The sequence below is a fragment of the Herpailurus yagouaroundi genome, unplaced genomic scaffold (genome assembly GCF_014898765.1).
Source record: "Herpailurus yagouaroundi ecotype Mexico unplaced genomic scaffold, PumYag 188, whole genome shotgun sequence".
In the NCBI taxonomy this organism is placed as follows: Eukaryota; Metazoa; Chordata; class Mammalia; order Carnivora; family Felidae; genus Herpailurus; species Herpailurus yagouaroundi.
The window spans coordinates 36,607,702-36,630,125 of record NW_024412419.1 but is presented as its reverse complement, the minus strand read 5'-3'; the positions used below and the strand labels follow the sequence as shown (position 1 = coordinate 36,630,125).

At 40.9% G+C, this 22,424-nt stretch overlaps 1 protein-coding gene and 1 long non-coding RNA gene across 2 annotated transcripts in view; one reads left to right on the top strand and one right to left on the bottom strand.

Annotated features, from left to right (window-relative positions):
- Window positions 1-2,429: 2,429 nt before the first annotated feature.
- Window positions 2,430-5,411, bottom strand: LOC121044595 (uncharacterized). Its single transcript, XR_005797378.1, has 2 exons — window positions 5,261-5,411; window positions 2,430-2,595 (listed from the first exon to the last, which is right to left on the bottom strand). It is a non-coding gene; the product is annotated as an uncharacterized LOC121044595 (long non-coding RNA).
- A 146-nt stretch (window positions 5,412-5,557) lies between these two features.
- Window positions 5,558-22,424, top strand: part of BUB1 (BUB1 mitotic checkpoint serine/threonine kinase) — a 48,381-nt gene continuing 31,514 nt past the window's right edge. The window contains exons 1-9 of the mRNA XM_040496707.1: window positions 5,558-5,662; window positions 9,118-9,177; window positions 9,802-9,940; window positions 11,430-11,626; window positions 13,476-13,519; window positions 14,358-14,458; window positions 16,669-16,721; window positions 16,815-16,999; window positions 18,294-18,445. Of these exons, the coding sequence (XP_040352641.1) occupies window positions 5,637-5,662; window positions 9,118-9,177; window positions 9,802-9,940; window positions 11,430-11,626; window positions 13,476-13,519; window positions 14,358-14,458; window positions 16,669-16,721; window positions 16,815-16,999; window positions 18,294-18,445 (957 nt within the window). The 5' untranslated portion in view covers window positions 5,558-5,636. The remainder of the gene's footprint in view (window positions 5,663-9,117; window positions 9,178-9,801; window positions 9,941-11,429; window positions 11,627-13,475; window positions 13,520-14,357; window positions 14,459-16,668; window positions 16,722-16,814; window positions 17,000-18,293; window positions 18,446-22,424) is intronic.

Genomic DNA, 22,424 nt, shown 5'->3' with positions numbered 1-22,424 from the left:
CTGGAGCCTGCTTTGGATTCTGTGACTCCCTCTCTCTCTACCCCTTCCCCCTCACGTTCTGTCTCTCTCACTCTCAAAAAATGAATAAACTTAAAAAAAAAAAAAAAGAAAAAAGAAAGTCTCATGTTCTTATAAGGATTCTACCTGCCCAGAAGCTGCACCATCCAGGAGACCAATCCCTGATCCCTAAGTAACTCCAATGTTTTCCTTTTCCCTTTTTTTTTAGGTTTATTTTTCAGAGAGAAAGAAAGAGAGAGAGAGAGCATGAGCACAAGCAGGGGAGGGGCAGAGAGAGGGAAAGAGAGAGAATCCCAAGCAGGCTCTGCACTATCAGCACAGAGCCCAATGTGGGGGCTCAGACTCACCAACTGCGAGATCATGATCTGAGCAGAAATCAAGAGTCGGATGCTTAACCGACTGAGCCACCCAGGCACCCCTCTTTTCCCCTTTAAAAAATGTTTCTCTTCATTGCTCATTGTGTATAAAAACTTGCCACTTTCTCACATGCCTCACCATTCTCTGCACTCTTGAGAATGGAGACCGGCTGCTTTATGAAGTGTTAAATAAAGGCCGGATGGTCTAAACTGTCTTCATTTTAACACCACATACGTGTGAAAATGGAGCATCTGGTAAACCAGGCGACAAGTAACTCATGGTATCACTTTCGTTTCCTCATGCCATTCCTTTGTCTCCGAAAGGACAAGCTACGGGACCCAATTCAGACGGCGACACACGGACAAGAATTGTGTCAGTGCTCAGCTGCGTACACATCTGTCAGGACTGTCTCTGAAATGGATGTTTTGAAGTCACCGAGTCTGAGCCTTGATTTAGCTCTTTTGTCTAGCTTGGGAAGTGTCCAGCTCTTTGAAGGGACGGAAGCAAACCCAGTCTGAGCAAGAATACCAACTGGTCACCAATTTCATGAGAGGACAGAATTGCTGTCCCAAAAGTGCAGATGTTATAAAATAACAGAGGCTACTGATGCTAATGAAATTCTGAGCTTATGCTCAAAGATGCAGATCACCCCATGGTATAATAAAAAATTTGTCTGGTCTCAACCTGGGTTCCTGGCAGATCCTCAGAAACTTTTGAAACTCCTAAGTGACAGGAATCTTCGTTATGTTGATGAGGTGACCCTTGATGGGTCTCTGGATAGCTTCAGGATGGGGGCTGGTCAGCAGAAAGATAAACCAGTTGATTAGAAATTTGGGGCTTTGAGTCACAGGTTATGAAGCCAGTCCTCCCAACCTCAGGAGAGAGGAGGGTGATTGGGAGATGGACTTCACCCATACGGCCAGTGATTTAATCAATCATTCTTACATAACGAAACTCCAGGAAAAACCCAGAACACTGAAGCTCCGTGGAGATTCCTCGTTGGTTAGCACATTGCTGTGCCACAAAAATAATGTACCTGACTCTGGGGAGAGAGGGCATGGAAGGGCCATGTCCAGGACTTTCCCAGACCTCACCCTATGTGTATTTTATAATAAAACCATAGGGATGCCTGGGTGCCCCTGACTGAGGCAAACTGGGTGGCTCAGTCAATTAAGTGTCCGACTTCGGCTCAGGTCATGATCTCATGGTTCACAAGTTCGAGCCCCGCATCAGGCTCTGTGCTGACAGCTCAGAGCCTGGAATCTGCTTTGGATTCTGTCTTTCTCTCTCTCTCTCTCTCTCTCTCTCTCTCAGAAAAATCATAATAAAACTGTAATTGTAAGTTTCCTGAGTTCTGTCATTCTAGTGAATTATCAAGGTTATGGGAACCCCTGAATTTGTAGCCAATCAGTCAGAAGTGTGGGTGGCTGAGAACCTCTGGCACTTGAGGCTGGCATCAGAAGTAAAGGTAGTCTTGGGGCGCCTGGGTGGCGCAGTCGGTTGGGCGGCTGACTTCAGCCAGGTCACGATCTCGCGGTCCGTGAGTTCGAGCCCCGCATCAGGCTCTGGGCTGATGGCTCAGAGCCTGGAGCCTGTTTCCCATTCTGTGTCTCCCTCTCTCTCTGCCCCTCCCCCATTCATGCTCTGTCTCTCTCTGTCCCAGAAATAAATAAACGTTGGAAAAAAAAAAAAAAGAAGTAAAGGTAGTCTTATAGTCTTTTAAGGTTTCTGGATCCAATTCCAACATGGCAAGGGGGGGATCCTCTCCCCCCTCTTCCACCACAACACCAAACAATTTCCAGACACCAGCAGGGTATCAGAAAAGTCAACTTAATTCTTAACACTATCTACCCAGATGTGACATGAGATTCCACAGGCTAAAGTTTCAGTCTTACAAGACTGTTTCCCACACCCACTTCAATACACCAGTCACAAGCCCTAGGTTGTTACCTGTGCTTCTAACTAACCAGCTACAGATTGGAGGTTCCAACCACCTCCTCCTTGGGTTTGATTAATTTTCTAGAGCAGCTCACAGAACTCAGGGAAACTCTTACTCACGTTTACCACTTTACTGAAGGTTATGATAAAGAATATGAACCAACAGCCGGACGAAGGGATACAGAGGGCAAGGTCCCAAACAAAGGAGCTTCTGTCCTCATGGAGCTTGGTGCCATTTGGCTGCACATGGAAGCAGTCTGGTTCCTGAAGTGTGGACACTCTCTGGAAAAAAAAAAAAAAAAGACGAAAAGCTGCCCTCTTGCATTTATATGGAGGCTTCATTACACAGTCATGATTGACTAAGTCTTTAGCCATTGGCTGATTTTAACCTTCAGCCCCTCCCCTCTCCTGAGGTTGGGGCTGATGGGTGATGGTGGGAAGGACTGAAAGTTCAAACCCTCCAATCACATAGTTGATGGTGGAAACCAGCTCCCATCCTTAGGTGCTTTCCAAAAGCCACCTCATTAACAGAACAAAAGACACCCTTACTATCTTCCTCATTTTCTCAAGGAAATCACAAAGGTTTTGTGAACTGAAAGCTAGACACTGCAGAAGACCAAATATACATGAGAAATATATACATATTTGACCACAGAGGCATCTTCTGAAGTCACAACCCACTCTCAGAAAAAAAACATTTTCCAAGAAAGGGTTCTACAGCTCTCTTCCTAGGTATCAACTTTATTCTTAATATTCCACAGTCTCTTAAAAGACTCAGGAGTTTGCTGTAACTATTCTAATTATAAATCTCCAATCTTACATGATGTTCCAGCAACACATCTAATACCACTACTCTAAGTTGCTCTAGATTCCCAGAGGAAGAAAGATATATGTGTATCTGTGACATGTTCATATGTCAGAGGCAAAACCTAGAGAAAAATAATCCTTTTTCTTTTCTAAACAGAGCACTAACTTTGATATAATGTGACAACCCAAGAGTTCAGGAATTAAGTGGAAAACCTTATGAGGTTATAGGATAGCAGAAGCCAGAGAAACACGAAGACAAGGAGGCAGATTTCTTTTTTCATTTTACAGATCAGGAAACCGAGAGCCAGATTAAGAATGTGAGTCATTTGCCCATTTGCTGCTCGTTGAGAAAGTTGGGGTTGGAGCTCATCCCCTGATGTGGCCCGGCATCCCTCCTCCAGTAAGTTTGGGGATTATGATATTGAAATAACAAGTCACTGAAAACCCAAATACAAATACTTTACCTATTGGCCTTCCTAAACATTTAGAGACTCTATTAGTCAACTTGCATATTAGCAATTTAGTGTTGAAATTATTAGGAAAGTTTTAAAGAAAGAGAAAGTTGTAACTGCACATTTCTGCCCCTGAAGTGGGATATGTGTACTTTACACATAACCAGACTTGCTGCTCCCAAAAGGCCCAATTACTATCATGATCAAGTACAAACTCCTTAATCTAGCACTCAAAGTTTAATATCAAATTATCAAACTAGTCTTTCAAAAAGAATCTTCACTACTCTTAAATAGGAGTCCTCAAGGGTGATCTTTCAGTAACCCTGGTCTACACCGAGAATGACCTCCTCCAGGATCTCCCCCAGTCCTGCCCCCTTTTGCCCCTCCTGCCCCTTTCCTTGGCTTTGGAGTTTGTCCCCACCTCACCCTCACCCCACCCCAACTAGGCCGTAGGCCACACCTGAGTGGAGGAAAAGACCCCTGACCATGTAGCCTGTGCTGTCCACGGACACCCCAGCCCTCCTTGGCTGGGCTATGGCTAATGTGGCAGTTTAGGGGGATTTGGGCAATTTGTGAGGCCCTCAGAGCTCGTTTATTCTTTGTAATAGAATCGCTCTGAGCAGATTGCCACTGTGGAAGGCAAAAGTCTAACCCAACAAAACCCTTAAACCTTGTGTGCAGATGTCACGAGAAACTTCCAAAGCCACTTATTTTAAAAATGCTACTATAGCGAAGGAGAGATCCACCCCGTTTCAAGGCCCAATTCAAGCTCCACCTTCCCTATGAAGTTTTTTGAGACAGACAGGTCCATTTCCCCTCTCTCCTCCGGATCCCCTAGCAGATAATCTGAACACTAATATGGCACTTAATACATGTGTATGCCACCTTTAAATGGTTTTATATGACTGCATCCTCATCTCCCAGACAAAGCCACAAGTTTTCTTAAGGATCTGTTTGAGTTAGACAAGGTTGCAATTAGGTATAAATCCAATGGCACCCGGTATATGATGGCTGCTCAATCAACATTTCCTAATTGATGACTGAGCCACTATCAGAGGCCATTTGAAAAGCTGAATGAGTGCAACATCTGTTAATTCCTGTGACGGTTAGCAGAACCTAACATTGGTCTAAAGACCCTAGAGTGAGCACCCTCTGCGTTTTAAGCGCCACAAGTCGGATTCTTGTGCACACTCAAGTTGGTCAAAACCATGGAAGGAATTCTGGATGGTGAAAGCATCAGGATTTCCAAAAGACGCTATTTTTTCTTAAAGGGCCCTCAGAGAACAAACACCCGCAGAGCTTCTGTGAAAGGAAGGTAATCACATCAATAGCTCTCTATATTTTACTTGCATTGTCAAGTGGCTTTTGAAACAACCTGGAGAGGTAGAATGGGAAGTAATATGCATCAGCGCATTACGTGTTTCTTCTTAGACATCTGGACTCCTTTACAAAGAGGTCTCTTCATTTATAATTCCCGAGAACTTGAGTCTCCGGAGCTCCTAGTTCCACAGATGTTGAAAGTTTCCTGGTTGACGTTCTATAATTTATCCAAACTCTTCCGTTCTTATTATAATTACCATCTGGATGTAGGTACAGCCTGCACAACCTAGCCCTCCCACGCTCTGGGGCACCCCATACTGCCTTTCAGATCAGTTAAATCAAACCCAGAGGACTCCAAGGGTACTAACCCATCATCTTCATATGCCACATATAAAAACAGCCCTGAAGTGCCTACCGACGCGCCCTCACATTGCAGTTACTAAGCCAAAATCCTAGGGCTGCGCGGCACCACAAAACTCAAACCGCACTGAGCGGGCTCGGAGCTTCCGGTTCAAACCGGAAGAGCCGGGAAGTGGAAGGAACAGGCGGCACGCGAAAGGGAGGCGGGACAAAGGTCTCCCGGCAACGGCCCCGGCGATTGGCCATCCTTCTGCAGCCTAGGCCAATGGCCAGACGCCTTGCAAACGCTTGTCGCGCCGAGTGCGGCTGCGCGGGAGATTCAAATCGTCGGCGGTTCCTCGCTGGGGGAGCGGCTGCGCTGCTGCTGGTCCGCGTCCTCTAGACATGGATAGCCCGGAAAATGTTTTTCAGTAAGTGTCGATCTGGTGGCATGGGAGCGAGGCGGGGGCGCAGTCCCCGGCTGCGAACCAAGGAGGGGGCTGCGGAACCTAGGATTCGGTGTCTGCAGGTCCTCGGCCCGGAGACCGCAGTCCTGCCTCCTTTTGCCCCTCCCGCCCCTTTCCTGGGCTGTAGTTTGTCACCTCCCCGCCCTCACTCCCACCCAACTAGGCTGTGGGCCACTCGTGGTCGTGGAAAGGACCCCGGGGGGTGTAGCTGGAGGTGTCCGCTGAGACCCCGGTCCCTGTCCTCCGAACTGCGGCCACGGCGGCACTTTAGGGGGGATTTGGCCAGCTCGGGAGACCCTCGGAGTTCTCGGTGACTGTTCTTGGAGTTCTCGGTGACCGCTCTGGGCAGATGGCCGCGGTGGGAGAAAAAAGTCTGACCCAACGAAAACCCTAAAGCTTGCGTGTAGGTTTCATGAGCTTTCAAAGCCACCTAATTTAAAACATTCTACAGCAGGGGAAGAACTGAAAATAACTCTTACCCATAATCCCACAATCAATTTGAAAAAAGTCTTTGAATAACGTGAACCTAAAAAAAAAAAAAAAAAAAAGCTATGCTTGTTGTCATTTGTGTCAAACAGCTAACCCTTTTTTTTAATCCCCCCCACCTTTGCTTTATGACTTCAGGTGATTTATCTACATTGGTTCAAAAGCATTTTAAAACAGTCAAGTCCTATGTGACAGGAAGTAAAACTGGTTAGTTTTATCAGCACTAGGATAATTTACTCTTGGGGATCAGAAGGCCCAGACCATTAAGTAAAACCAGGACAGAAATCTACTTTAAGACGTTTTCTTCAGCCTTCAACCTAGCCTGCAAGCTCTTTCACTTCTAGAAGCTTGTTTTCCCCATTTTAAAAGGGAAATCGGGTATTTCTGACCTTTTTTGCCTTTGCAAAGACCAATTTGCTCCAGCAAACTGGATGTTTTTAGTATTAATTTACAGTGTATTTTAGGTCATTTTACTAGGGAAATGTGGTTGGTATTGGAATGTGAAATGTTTGTTTGGAGCAGGCTATTATTAACATATATTTTGGGAGAAATGTGCTCACCTAGGAGGCGTGAGAAGGAGATTAAAATTTAGAAGTAATTTTTAATTTTTAAAAATAAGCAATACATTTATTTTTTAAAAAATATTTAGCAGGGCACCTGGGTGTCTCCGTTGGTTAAGCCCGACTCTTGGTGTACCTTAATGATAAAGGAGGTATGTGAAACTGAAGGGAAGAACTTTCTAGGCAAAGGGAACAACAAGTACAAAGAAGAGAAGCCTGTCTCCATCAGGGAAAAAAAAATACTTTTATAGGGGCGCCTGGGTGGCTCAGTCGGTTAAGCATCCGGCTCTTGACCAAGGCTCAAGTCTTCATCTCACGGTTTCGTGGGTTCGAGCCCCGCATCGGGCTCGGCACTGACAGTGCAGAGCCTGCTTGGGATTCTCTGTCTTCCTCTCTCTCTGCCCCTTCCCCACGTGAGCTGACTCTTTCTCAAAATAAACAAATAAACAAAACAAGACAAAAAAAGATTTAGAAAAGTATTCATTGAGATGTATTATACCCGTCTACTCTCCCACCCCCATATGTAACCATTTTCCTAGTTTATTTTTCAAATGTTTCTTGGCGCAGATACATTTAAATTATAATAATACATTAGTATATCTGTATATGCATATGTGTATGTGGGTGGGTGTGTATGTATATGCATGTACATTTCCAGTCTTGATTTCACATAAAATGTAGCAGACCATGTATACACTCCTTTTTTTTTTAACAATAGCCTTGGAGATCTCTTTCTCAGCCTATTTTACAATTGCATATTTAATCTACCATAATTGACCTAAAAAGTCCCTCATTGATGGAGACTTGAGTTGTTGACAGTCTTTTGCTAAATAGTGCTGCAGTGAAAAATCTTGTACGTGTGGCATTTTGCACATACACAGATGTATCTGTCTCCTAGATTCCCAGTTAGTGGATTTGCTAGATCAAAAGTAAATCCGTCTGTAATTTCGGCAGACATTACCAGTTCCCTTGGCAGGGATGAAGAGCACTCCCACCTGCAAGCAAGCCCCCTTGCTTCATCTATTCACTGTTGCACATTTTTTTAGTTTTGCCAATCTGGTAGGTGAGAAATTTGGATCCGAGTGAGGTGAATTTCTTTTATGAGGGAGGTTGAGTATTTTCCTGTGGGATGTGTTTTATTTATTTATTTTTATTGTTCCCCCCTCCCCCCCTGGTTTCTAGAAGCTTTGTTTTGTTACCCCAGTTTATCATTTGTCTTTTGATTCTGTTTGATGTTTTATTTGACATGTAGGTAGAAGTTTTTTATTTATATATAGTTTGCTTTATCTAGCTTTTCTTTTGTGGCTTCTAGATGTTGAGTCCTAAGAAACATTGATTGCATTGGTATACTGAGATGATAGCTAGAAGAGAGTATTGCTTACAAATCCTTTTTTCAAAAAATCATGTAATTTCTCCAATTGAAAACCTGGGATCTTTCTTAGCTTGACCCTCTCTCACACCCAGCAAGTCTCATTGTTTCTGTCTCCAAAACACCCCAAGTCCCACACTTGTACTGTTCCCACCCTGGTCCAGCTCACCACCCACTGGGATTGTAGTAGCTCCCTAACTGGTTTCCCACTTCTGTTCCCATTCCACCCCTCCTTGGCCTGGAGGGGCAGAATGGACATTTTAAAAATGTAAATTACATTTTGTCACCCCCACCCTTCCAGCTCAGCACTCTTAAATAGCTGCTTGGCTGGCTCTCTGGCTGTCTGATCTAGTGTCATTCTCTCAGAGAGAATAGCCTTCCCTGACCAGTCTAAATATTCTAACTCTTATCACACTCTTACCTCTTGTCCTGTTTTGTTTTATTTTGTTCCTAAGTGCTTAATGTCACCTGGCTTTATTTTAGGTGCTTATTTGTTTACCCCCTAGCACCGAAGTGCCCTTAGAGAAGAGAACATTGCTTTGCCTAGCTGATTTTTTGGGTTTTTTTTTTTGTTTGTTTGTTTTTTTTAAAGCTTGTGGTTGGGATGCAGAAGTAGCAGCAAGCTGAGTTCTCTGGGAGCTGTAGTCGCTGATTTATGAACATTGCCATTATGTGTTCTTCATGATGGTAGTGACATTAGGTATCCATGCCAGGAGAAGGAGACTTTTAGGGCCTAAGGATAGAGTCTGGGACCCTCTTCCAGCCATCTCTTTCACAAGGGCTACCTTCAGGGGCTTGGGTTTTGCTTTCTTCTGGAAAAACACTGGATCTGAGTTTTGTGACAACTTCCACGTGAATAATCTTTTAATTTTTAATATAGCATTTGAACTGATATTTCAGATATCAATTTTAAGGTTTGTAAATGATACATGTAAAATAAAATATATCTTTTGCTTTTAGGAATTATCCCTAATAGCTCATGTGCCTATTTTTCTCTGTTCTAGAATGTTTGAAGCCCATATGCAGAGCTACAAGGGTGATGACCCACTTGGTGAATGGGAAAGGTTAGCATTTAGTTTATTTTTTACCTTTAAACAAACTATATGCTGGGGCGACCGACTATTGATTTTGGCTCAGGTCATGATCCCAGGGTCATGGGATTGATTGAGCCCCATATTGGCCTCTGCGCTGAGTGCAGAGCTTGCTTAAAGATTCCCTCTTTCTCTGGGGCACCTGAGTGGCTCAGTTGGTTAAGTATCTGGCTCTTGATTTCGGCTCAAGTCATGATCTCATAGTAGTGAGACTGATCCCCTCATGAGGCTCCTTGTTGGGTGTGGTGCCTGCTTGAGATTCTCTCTCCCTCTCCCCCTCCCTCTCTCCCTCTCTGCCTCTCTCCCTTTCTCCCTCTCCCCCCTCCCCCTCCCTCTCTCTCTCTCTCTCCCTCTCCCTCTCCCTCTCTCCCTCCCTCCCTCCCTCTCTCCCTCTCCCCCCTCCCCCTCCCTCTCTCTCTCTCTCTCTCTCCCTCTCCCTCTCCCTCTCTCCCCCTCTTTCTTTCCCTTCTGCCCTGCACACACACATGCACTCTCTAAAAAAAAAAATGTCCCTCTTCCCAGCTCATGTTCTCTCCTTCTCTCAAATAAACGAACTATATGCTGACCTAAAAATTAATATTATCCATATTTTTCTAGTTACATACGGTGGGTAGAAGAGAATTTTCCTGAGAATAAGGAATACTTGACAACTTTATTAGAACATTTAATGAAAGAATTTTTAGATAAGAAGAAATACCACAATGACCCAAGATTCATCAGTTATTGTTTAAAATTTGTAAGTATACTTTCAGATGTATAATCAAATCTGTGACCATACTGTGTTTTTGCTTTTTCCCCCAGATTTTAAGATCATTTTAGACTGTCTTATTTTAATTCCTCTGTTTCCAGTCATAAATTTTTAAAAGTTGTATGGCCAGAGACGTGTATTTTAGAACCTTTTGGCTTTTGTATTGTGGAGTCAGTCATTTAATTTTAAAACCTTCCTCTATCAAGTGGGTAGATAGAAACCACTAAATTAAAAGGTGTGTTGGATGAGAGGTGTGTTTGGGGATAGAAGGATAAGCAGACACTGCTAGGTACTCAGAGGGTTCCTGGGAATAAATTAAATTCATTGTGAATAATTAAGAAAATATTAACTCTCAGTAACTAAATTTAGTACTGCCCCAGGAACAGGCTGCCTCAGTTTAGGCTTTAAAAGTTTGTGTCTTGGGGCGCCTGGGTGGCGCAGTCGGTTAAGCGTCCGACTTCAGCCAGGTCGCGATCTCGCGGTCCGTGAGTTCGAGCCCCGCGTTGGGCTCTGGGCTGATGGCTCAGAGCCTGGAGCCTGTTTCCGATTCTGTGTCTCCCTCTCTCTCTGCCCCTCGCCCGTTCATGCTCTGTCTCTCTCTGTCCCAAAAATAAATAAACGTTGAAAAAAAAAATTTTAAAAAAATAATAAAAGTTTGTGTCTTTACAGTCCTGAAATACTTTGGGGGCACAAGTTCTAGTAATCATAAACGGATAGAGTTAAGATGGATTTGTTCACTAAATTACAAGGTACCAGGATTAGAGGCGCCCTGTGGCACTTGGGCAAGCTCAGATTAAGACAACTGTAATGTGGAACCCAGTTTCCTGGGAAATTGTGTGGGTAAGGAAAAGAAGGAGCTTAATTTTTAGGTTTGCTATCCGAGAGCCACACAAGCCTGCCCCTACAGCATATCCTGAACCCTCCACGAAGAGCAAACACTGGGGGCGACTGGGTGGCTCATTGGGTTAAGCGTCCAACTTCAGCTCGGGTCACGATCTCATAGGTCTGGAGTTCGAGCCCCGTGTCGGGCTCTGTACTGACAGCCTGGAGCCGGCTTCGGATTCTGTGTCTCCCTCGCCCTCTGCCCCTCCCCCACTCACACTTTGTCTCTCTCTCTCTCTCTCTCTCTCTCTCTCTGTCTCTTAAAAATGAGTATAATGGGGGCGCCTGGGTGGCGCAGTCGGTTAAGCGTCCGACTTCAGCCAGGTCACGATCTCGCGGTCCGTGAGTTCGAGCCCCACGTCGGGCTCTGGGCTGATGGCTCAGAGCCTGGAGCCTGTTTCCAATTCTGTGTCTCCCTCTCTCTCTGCCCCTCCCCCGTTCATGCTCTGTCTCTCTCTGTCCCAAAAATAAATAAACGTTGAAAAAAAAAAAAAAATGAGTATAATGAGTGAACATTGAAGGGAGCCGGGCTCCGGGCCCTACCTAGACCGGCAGTTCCTTTGTTCTTGTATCTGTTTGCTTTGGGTTTCTGTAGGCCGAGTACAACAGTGATCTTCATCAGTTTTTTGAGTTTCTGTACAACCATGGGATCGGAACCATGTCATCCCCTCTGTACGTAGCCTGGGCTGCGCATCTGGAAGGCCAGGGAGAGCTGCAGCATGCCAGTGCCATTTTTCGGAGAGGACTTCAACACCAGGCCGAACCAAGAGAGCAGCTGCAAGAACACTACAGGTAGTTTGAAAATAAAACTGCAGAGTGTCCCCTGCTTTGAAGTGTAATGTTTGCTCTTAAAAATTTTTATTGCTTTGTTTGTACAGGGAAATCTTTCTCATCGTGAAAATGTGGATAATACACAATAGTATAAAGGAAAGGAAATTGCCCAGAAATATTACTGGCAACACTTTGGTGCGTTGCCTCCCAGTACCTTTTCCTACCCCTGTGTGCGTGTCCTTGTATTTGTATATTTTAACAGTAAATCGTATTGTTATGTCTGTTACGTATACTGGCCTTGATACTGCTCTTAAGAAATTATGGACTTTTATAGCACAACTTATAAAGCAGTTGTGAAATCTGTCCCAGAGTTATGTCATAATTTAACTGTTCTCCAAATGAACATTTAAGGTGTTTTCAACATTTTGATTTTTGTCAAGAACAACATAATGAGTATCTTAATGAATAACTATCTTTCACAACTTTTTTTTTTCTATGATTAAATATACCTCATTTAGAAATGCTGACAATACAGAAAACTAAAGAAGCAGAAGAAACCTGGCATTTTAGTTGACATGTTGTTCTCTGCTCGTTATAGGATTTACAGGCATGCCTTTACATATATCTGCAGCTTCGTGTCAAGGTCTTTTTCCTTTATCATAGAGTTAGCTCCCAATAGATTGCCTATTTTTATCTCTTTCCTTCTGATAGAGTCTCAGAACTGAAATTATATAGTCAAAGGGTGAATGAAGAGTTTTGAAGATTTGTGGTACATATAAGCACAGTCCCTGCTCAAAAGGTTATACCAGCTGGCCCCTCTCCAGAAGCATCTGAGATCACTTATCTCATTGTACCCCTTGCCAGACTTAATATACTCATTGTTTTCAACTTTGCTATAGCACTCATGTTCGTTTTAAACTTCATAAGGAGAATTTTCAAGCATGCATTTAAAAAAAATATAATGAACCTCCCCTTTGTCTGTCATGCACTTTTAGTAATTATTAACGTTTGATCATGTTTTTTCTATGCTGAAGAATTTAAAGCAAATCCAAGACAGCAAAATATTTTATTCCAAATACATAAACATCTCTAGAAAGTGATTTTTTTGTGCAGAAGCTTAGGCCATTTTCACACCTAACAAATTTTAACTGTTAATTCCTTAATATCCGTAATTTTCAGTTATTCCTCATAATGTAAAACATTGTGAGTTGGTTTTTTTTGTTTGTTTGTTTGCTTGCTTGCTTTGTTAACCACTGGTTTGTTTGAATTAAGAGTCACAAGATTTGGCATTTGGTTGTACATCTCTTATTCTCTTTATACTCTAGATTCTTGTTGATATCACCCAAAAATGTCAGGTTTAGAAGTTGCATTTTACTCAACAGGTGATTTGGTGTGCAAAGTTGCCATGAAATGATATATTTTAAAACTTCTACAGCATGAACAATAATATATCTGCCATTTGGAGTGGTGGTCTAAGTTTTAGACTTCTTTCTTCTTAACATTGTATTCATTATGGTCCAGATGTGTAGAATGCCTAAGATAAGGAGTTCAGACACCCCATGTTGTAACATTTGCAGACGATACACAGAGAAAGAGGGTACGTTTATTATATAAGTTTGAGAAATACGGACATAAACTAAACAGAAGGGGGAATTTTTCTAATACAGTAATTGGGTATGAAGGAAATCCCAAAATTTTTTTTTTTAATTTTGAAGCAATTCTAAAATTCAACTTTACATTCTCTCTCAACCTCAGTCTTTACTAGCTTATGATAAGCTGTCTTGATTGATCTAGATTGATCTAAATAGATTGATTTAGATTTCACTGTAAGCTTATAATCTGTGTTGATGCCTTTACTCCTGCCACTTAGGTTATTTCAGGCACGCCTTGCTGAAACCCACTTGCCAACTCAAGGTAAAACAACGCTTTCTAAAAATGTCTAAATTGTTAATAATTTAGTCTGACTTGTGCTGGCTTTTTTTCCCTAAGAAAATAATTCATCCAGTATTTATTGATTGTATTGCCTTAGGTAATAAGGAAGGCACTCTGGTAATAATGCCTAGCAAATATCCCTGGAGAGTAGAGCTCCGTCTTAGCAATTTAAAAGAGCAAACCCAAAAGAAAACTTGAATTCATTCTATTTTTAGGATTTAAAAAAATAATCAAAATTGGCCCAAAATAGAGGACAAGGCTTACTCTGGAGTCCATCTGTTCTGAATTGAATCAAATGTGTTTAATGCAACTTTTAAAGAAATGGTAGTCATATATTTTCTTAGAAATTGGGGCGCCTGGGTGGCGCAGTCGGTTAAGCGTCCGACTTCAGCCAGGTCACGATCTCGCGGTCCGTGAGTTCGAGCCCCGCGTCAGGCTCTGGGCTGATGGCTCGGAGCCTGGAGCCTGTTTCCGATTCTGTGTCTCCCTCTCTCTCTGCCCCTCCCCCGTTCATGCTCTGTCTCTCTCTGTCCCAAAAATAAATAAAAACGTTGAGAAAAAAAAAATTTATAAAAAAGAAATAAAGATTATGTTTCAGAAATAAGCATCAACTATCCCATCCTGTTGTTTAAATTATCTCTAGAATATTTCTCTTATCTTCTTAAAAGTGTTTTAGTTACATTTTCTAAGACAGTGATCAATGAATTGATTTATTTCTTATGCTACTAATTGAAAGACCAGGGGAATATATTTGTAGTAATTTTACTTAATGTGTTTTTATCCTTGTTTCTCTTTATTTCATCCTTTTCTCCCCCCATAGCTAGAACCTTGGAACCTCTCCATAACGCTCAGATTTTAAATCAGATGGTGACATCAAAATCAAATCCAGGAAACAACTCAGCCTGCATTTCTAAGAATCAGGTAATAATGACATTTGTGGGTTGTGTGGAAACTGGGAATGGCATTGAATGGTCATCCAGCTCCCTTTTACATCCACTTTGACATCTCATTTGTTTGACCTTGTTCCTGTGACTCTAACCTCTCTGTCAGCCACCTGCACCTGTGGCCTGTCATCATCTACCACTGCTCACCTCAGATATCAGATTTAAATAACTTGTCTGTTTATCTGACCTAGGACCCCCCCACTTTTTCACCTTCTGTCTTTACTTCCTCCCCAGCAGCTTCTCTCCTTGGTTCTACTGGTCTCCCTCACATGGGCCCATGAGCCCCTACATTAGATAATACCCACCTGGAAATTTCTGATCCCTGCTTAAAAAAAACTCAGGAGGTTGGGTCACCTGGGTGGCTCAGTCATTTAAGTGTCCAAGTGTCTTGGCTTCAGCTCAGGCCATGACTTCATGGTTAATGGGATCAAACCCCCATGTCAGGGGGAGCTGACAGCACAGAGCCTGCTTGGGATTCTCTCTCCCTCTCTCTGCCCTTCCCTTGCTCACATATGTTCTCTCTCTCTGTGTCTCAAAATAGATAAAAATAAACTTAAAAGAAAAAAAACAAAAACTCAGGAACTTGGAACAATAGTACCTGTAACCTTAACCAGGGCTTTACTACTCCCCAGAAATTGTTTCCAGTTTCCTGGTTGACACTATGTTTTATGTATTTCCTACGTGTCCCATTTCACTGTCTAATGCCACATTATAATGATGTTAAGCTTCTTTTCACTTTCCTCAAACTTAGGACCTGGCTGTCTCTAGCCTTTCCTTTGGGAGCTGGCAAAAATACTATTTTAATGAGACAAAAGCCATTAGATGACATCTGTCAGTTTTCTGCCACCAACCAGTAAATGTAACTGCATCCCTCTCTGCCATCACAGTTGGGAAAGGTGGTCTTTCACTTGTGCTTGTTGTTCTTTGCTGAGATTTTTGCCCTATTGAGATCTCTTCTGCTCAAGTCTCTGCTTCCCAGCCTGTTTTCCAGTATCTTTCTTCTTTGTACTACAGTTTCTCTTTCAGTTTGCTAAGGACCTCCTTTAAGCTGACTCTAGCAGAAAGGCCTCTGTCCTTAGTGCATGTTACAAGTTTTATTCATATAACACATTCTTAGACGCAGAATATGCATTTCTCACTTTGATAGATACTCAAACTATCTCATTTTACATTCTACACATTTGCCAGCCTCATTGCTTCCTATTGCCCCAACTATGTGACTTTAAAAAAATTTTTTTAGGGGCACCTGGGTGGCTCAGTCGGTTGAGCGTCCGACTTCAGCTCAGGTCACGATCTCACGGTCCGTGAGTTCGAGCCCCACGTCGGGCTCTGGGCTGATGGCTCAGAGCCTGGAGCCTGCTTCCGATTCTGTGTCTCCTTCTCTCTCTGCCCCTCCCCCATTCATGCTCTGTCTCTCTCTGTCTCAAAAATAAATAAAAATGTTTAAAAAAAATTTTTTTTTTTTTTTAAATTTTTTTTTAATGCTCATTTATTTTTGAGAGAGAACGAGTAAGCAAGCAGGGGAGGGGCAGAGAGAGAGGAGAGACAGAATCTGAAGCGGGCTCCAAGCTCTGAGCTGTCAGCACAGAGCCCAGTGCGGGACTCAGACCCATGAACTGTGAGATCATGACCTGAACTGAAGTCAGACGCTTAGCCGACTGAGCCACCCAGGCGCCCGACTATGTAAATTTTTAGACAGCAGAGATAGGTCTTACTTATGGTCACATTTCCAGGACCTAGCTCAGTTCAGGACATGTATAAGATGTTCAATAAATATTTGTTTGGTGAATCAGTCCTAGCATTGGGAACTCCTGAGGATAGAATAGTACCAGAAGGAAATTTTTATGATTTTTGTTTCTATTAATATAGGATTTTGGAATATTAATCCCAGAACACATAGGCACTGTGGTCCAGCTCCTTGTCTGTTGATTGGAGGGAAATAAGTGCCCTTCTCTATTACCAAGTAGGAATTTTTAAAAATCATTTTCCTATTGGACTCTTAGTTATAAAAGTTGTAAGATTAATAATCAATAATTGATTATGATTGAATTAAGTATAATTTTAAAGAACATATATAAATCTAGTTACAGAACCCCTCTAACACTTTCTTATTGTTTTGTGAAATAATTTGGATGGCTGTTTCTTTTCAGATAAGTGAATGCTGATGTTCCCTTTCTGTCTTTTTAGGGCTCAGAAGTTTCTGGGGTAATTTCTTCAGCTTGCGATAAAGAGTCGAAAATGCAAGTATCATCAGTGCAATAATCTATTAATTAGTGTCATTCAAGAGCTGTTTTAGTACACTGTTGTAAATAATACATTTTTCCCCATTGTAGGGAGCAAAGAGTGATCATGATTTCCAAATCAGGATATTCTGCACAACCGTCTCTAGCAGCCAAAGCTGATGTTCAGCAGGTTGTTATGTATTGCAAGGAGAAGCTTATTCGTGGAGAATCTGAATTTTCCTTTGAAGAGCTGAGAGCCCAGAAATACAATCAACGGAGAAAGCATGAACAATGGGGTACTTGCAGTCTTGTGATCTGAGATACTCTAGTCACTTAAAATAATAACCTTGAGTAATTACTTTTTTAAACAGGTAATTGACTATGCTGAAAGAATCTGCAAAGAAGTCTCTAGCTCATGTATCTGAAGCCTAGAAATCTTTATTAAATGCAATTACTGAATGAAAAACATTCAGCAAAGAGCACGCACATACCTCAGACCTTTCCTGAAAAGTGTAGCGGCCGCATTTGTCCAGGGGACTACACTGATGTCTTGACAGCAAAGCTCAGAGTTGATATAGCACTAATGTAGATTAAATAGATATACCAACGTTGCCTTCGTTTCAGTGATATTTTAAGCTTTTAAATATTATCTGAATGGATTTGAACTTCTGTATACAGCAATTTTAAACCTGTAGGTCAGTTATTTGTACTGTGAAAGGATTAGGTTAGGAACTGGAATTGAGAAGAGATTTTCTAAAATCTGCAAGAACAACAAAGAAGACATTCAGAAGGAGCCTTCTGATCAAAGTGCCATGTTATTTATGGCTGCGTAGTAGGTCAAGTTTTGTTCCTCACAGAGAAAACCATGAGTGTTAACACCAAAGTTTGTGCTTGTCTTTGCTGTAACAACATGAACTTTAGAGAGGAAAGTGGAACTGTGTTCCACTCAGGGCTTTTATACCATCTAAGTCATGTGGACGAGAGCTGCTCTGTGTTGGCTTTTTTGTTTATCATTTCTCATTTGTTCAACAACTGAGAGAACAGGCAGTTAACACTCATGGAGGACCCGTTTTGTGCCACGCACGGATGCATTTTTCTTTCACGCACTATGACATAAAGGCTTAGCCAAAGGATCTGATTTGAATGTGATATGGTTATGTTAATCGCCTTTGCAAGTGAGACTTACTGCAGTACATGTGAGGCACTGAATTTTCAGGGTACCGGACTCCTCCTCCTCAGAAAGCACTGGAGATTTAGATCTTTTGTCTGCTCCACTTTCAAATGATATGTAGAATCATGACTTTTATAAAAAGTGATTATTATCATTGTGCTATTATCAAATATTTTTTATTAGTCAACATTGTAAATTTGTACCTTACAAGCTCTGAAATGAAAAATAACCATCCCAAAGGCAGGTAAAAATTATAATTAAAAGGTAATACACCTTTCAGTGCTAATAACCTAATATACGTGGAAAAGACTAGTAAAAAAAAATTGCCATCTTAAAAATAACCTTTCACTCCTTTTTTGTGTATTCCTGTGATGACCTGAATTTAAACTTGCATGGAAACCATTTTTTCTTTCCTAAAGTAAATGAAGATAGACATTATATGAAAAGAAAAGAAGCAAATGCTTTTGAAGAACAACTATTAAAACAGAAAATGGATGAACTTCATAAGAAGTTGCATCAGGTGGTGGAGACGTCCCAGGAGAACCTGCCTGGTTTTCAGGAAAGGTCTGAGGTATGTGTGTGCTCTTTGCTGAATGTTTTTCATTCAGCAACCAGTAACACTGATTTCTGTTTTTTACTTGCTCCTTTCTGTGCTATATTTTTAGAGTTAATTCTGATGTTAATTTAGATACTAGCTTTCCAAATTTTTACGATTGGACACAGAAAGGTATTCAAAATGTAAAATGAGAAAACGAAGTTACAAAGAGTATGTTTTTATATGTGTGTATGTACATACTTACGTGTTTATGTATTCATATATGTAGTCTTTTTTGGATTTTTTAATACAGTGACATAATTATATGATGAGAATATGAATTTAATAATTTAATTAATTAATTGTCTAGTTGTATTTTGCTTGCCATTGTTTCATGTTGGAAGCGGGGAGAGGTGATGAGTGTGTTAGAGTCACATGATTTTCTTAAAATTATTAAGGAATGGGGTTGATTGAGAATAAATTTAAGCTACATAATGGCTGCTTAAGTGATCACATAGTATATGTCTGCCTATGATATAGGATACAATGAAGATAAACACCTGAATTTTTTTTTAGAGTTTTTCTTTTTATTTAAGAGCTTTCTAGAGGTATAAATGACATATAATATATTACAGATATTAAAAGTGTAAAATTTGCTAAGTTTTGACATGTATGTACACCAATAGAACTATCATCACAATCAAGATAGTGAACATATACATCACACCAAAAGTTTTCTTGCCCCTTTGTTCTTACAAAGTCATGCTACATTTGCCTTGCTTCCTGATGTATTCCAGGCATACAACCTTTCTTCTTTTTTGTTCCTTTTTTTTGTCTTGTTGTGTTTTGAATATAGTTCACACACAATGTTACATTAGTTTCAGGTGTGCAACGTAGCGATTCAACTTCTCTGTGTGTTATGCTGTGTTCACCACAAGTGTAGCTACTATCTTTCACCGTAGGATGCTGTTAAAATGCCATTACCTCTACTGTACCTTTTATTCCTGTGGCTTATTCATTCCATAACTGAAAGTCTGTACCTCCCACTCCCCTTCACTCATTTTGCCTATCCCCTTACCTCCCTCCCCTTTGGCAGCCATAAGTTTTGCTCTCTGTATTTATAGGTCTGATTCTGCTTTTTGTTTGTTTACTCCTTTGTTTTGGTTTTTTACTTCTACATATGAGTGAAATCATATGGTATTTGCCTTTTTCTGTCTGATTTATCTCAGTACAATACCTTCTAGGTTCATCCTTTTTTTGTGGTGGCATAGTATTTCATTGTGTGTATATGTGGAATGTTATATACATACATATATACACACACACATGCTACGTCTTCCTTATCTGTTCATCTACCAAGGGACACTTAGGTTGTTTCCATATCTTGGCTGTTATAAATAATGCTGCAGTAAACATAGGGGTGTATATATCTTTTCAAATTACTGTTTTGTTTTCTTTGGATAAATATCCAGTAGTGAGATTACTGAACTATATGGTATTTCTATTTTTAATTTTTTGAGGAACCACCATACCGTTTTCCACAGTGGCTACACCCATTTACATTCCCACCAGCAGTGCACAAGGGTTCCACATCCTCTCCAACTCTTGCTATTTCCTGACATTTTTTCAATTTAATGTAATTTAACTTATTTTTTTTAAAGTTCATTCATTTTTTTTTGAGAGAGAGCAGGACAGAGAGAGAGAATCTCAAGCAGACTCCACACTGGCAGTGCAGAGCCCGACATGGGGCTTGAACTCATGAACCCTGAGATCATGACCTGAGCAGAAACCAAGAGTTGGACATTTAACTGATTGAGTCACCCAGGCACCCCTCCTGACTTTTTTATTTTAGCCATTCTGACAGGTGTGAGGGTGATATCTCATTGTGGTTTTGATTTGCATTTCCCTGATGATGAGTGGTGTTGAGCATCTTTTCATTTGTCTTTTGGCCATCTCAATGTCTTTTTTGGAAAAAATGTCTAGTCAGGTCCTATACCCATGTTTGGTTGTTGTGGTTTCTTTCTTTTTTTTTTTTTTTTTTTTTTTTTTTTTTTTTTTTTTTTTTTTTTTGGTGTTGAGTTGTGCTCTTTATTTATTTTGGATACTGACCCCTTATTGGATATGTCATTTGCAAATATCTTCTCCCAGTAAGTTGCCTTTTTGTTTTGTTACAGTTTTGGGTTTTTGTTTTTGTTTTTTCTTGGGTTTTCTTTTTTGTTTTTTTTTTTGTTTTTTTTTTGATGTGAAAGATTTTTACTTTAATGTTGTCCCAATAGTTTATTTTTGCTTTTGTTTCCCTTGCCTCAGGAGACGTTTTAGAGAAATAATGCTATGACCAGTGTCAGAGAAATTACTGTCTGTTCCATTCTAGGATTTTTATGGTTTCAGGTCTCACATTTAGGTCTTTAATCCATTTTGAGTCTACTTTTATGGATGATGTAAGAAAGTGGTCTGGTTTCATTCTAGTAACACTTTAATTTCTTACAGATTTTGAAAATTATAAAAATGCATGACTATGATTTTATAAAAGCAAAGATGTTATATATGTGGATGTGCATGTGTGTGTATAGTTACACGTATATAAATGAATGGTTACTAACTATGTAGTTTGCATTTTTCCAGAACTTTACTATGCATGAACACATAAATATGTATACAATTGACATATACAGGCTTATACAGTTAGCCTGTATAAGGCTTACTTTGTGCTTTTTCTACCTAACCCACCTTACAGATCTTTCCTTGTTATTACATAGAGATCCAACTGATTTTAATAGCATCACAGTCTACTCTCATACCTTTTAGGAAGGGCATGTGTCATGTGGAAACTATTATAAACCATGCTGCAGTGAACATTCTTGTACATATGAGATTATTACTCTAGGAAAGACACAGAAAAGTAGAATTGCTGCTGAAGTTTGTGCACCTAAAATACTGCCCATCTGTCCTCCAAAAATTTACTGTTTTACACTCATAATAGTGAATAAAAGTACGTGTTTTTTGTATATGCTTGGCTAACATTACCTATCGTAAATATTTTTAACCATCTGATGTGTTTATTTCTAATCACAGGTAAATTTGGACTTTTAAAAATACATTTAGTGGCTGTTTTTTTTTTTTCTAAAAAACTTTTAAGAATTTTTTTAAATTTGTCTTTATTTTCTTAAAATTAATTTTTTTTTTAATTTTTTTTTTTCAACGTTTATTTATTTTTGGGACAGAGAGAGACAGAGCATGAACGGGGGAGGGGCAGAGAGAGAGGAAGACACAGAATCGGAAACAGGCTCCAGGCTCTGAGCCATCAGCCCAGAGCCTGACGCGGGGCTCGAACTCCTGGACCGTGAGATCGTGACCTGGCTGAAGTCGGACGCTTAACCGACTGCGCCACCCAGGCGCCCCAAAATTAATTTTTTAAATTAAATTTGACTTTGTTCATTTTGCTATTGGATTGTTACATATTTTTCTTATTTAGTTGGATTTCCTTTTTTGTGTAATTTGTTTTCCCTAGATAATTCCAAGAAATTGTTAAAATAATTGTTTCATTATTCTCCTGTGCTATATTTTTATGATACTTATCAGTTATTTCTCTCTAAACTCTTGGGAGAAACTAGAAATATGTTTTCATTATGTTCAAGTACATCAGGTACGCTCTTAGTTTCACTTCTCTTGGCCACATGCCTCCCAGAACCATCTGTCTATCTCTTCCACGCTGGCCTCCAAGCAGCTGTCCTCTCCTGACTCCTCTCCAGTGGTATATCCCTGCTGATTTTCTAGTTCCTATGGCATTGTTTCCTTTTAACAACCCCATTTTGGTGGCGCACAGTCCCTAGGAGCTTTTTTTTATTTTTTTTTCAACGTTTATTTATTTTTGGGACAGAGAGAGACAGAGCATGAACGGGAGAGGGGCAGAGAGAGAGGGAGACACAGAATCGGAAACAGGCTCCAGGCTCTGAGCCATCAGCCCAGAGCCCGACGCGGGGCTCGAACTCACGGACCGCGAGATCGTGACCTGGCT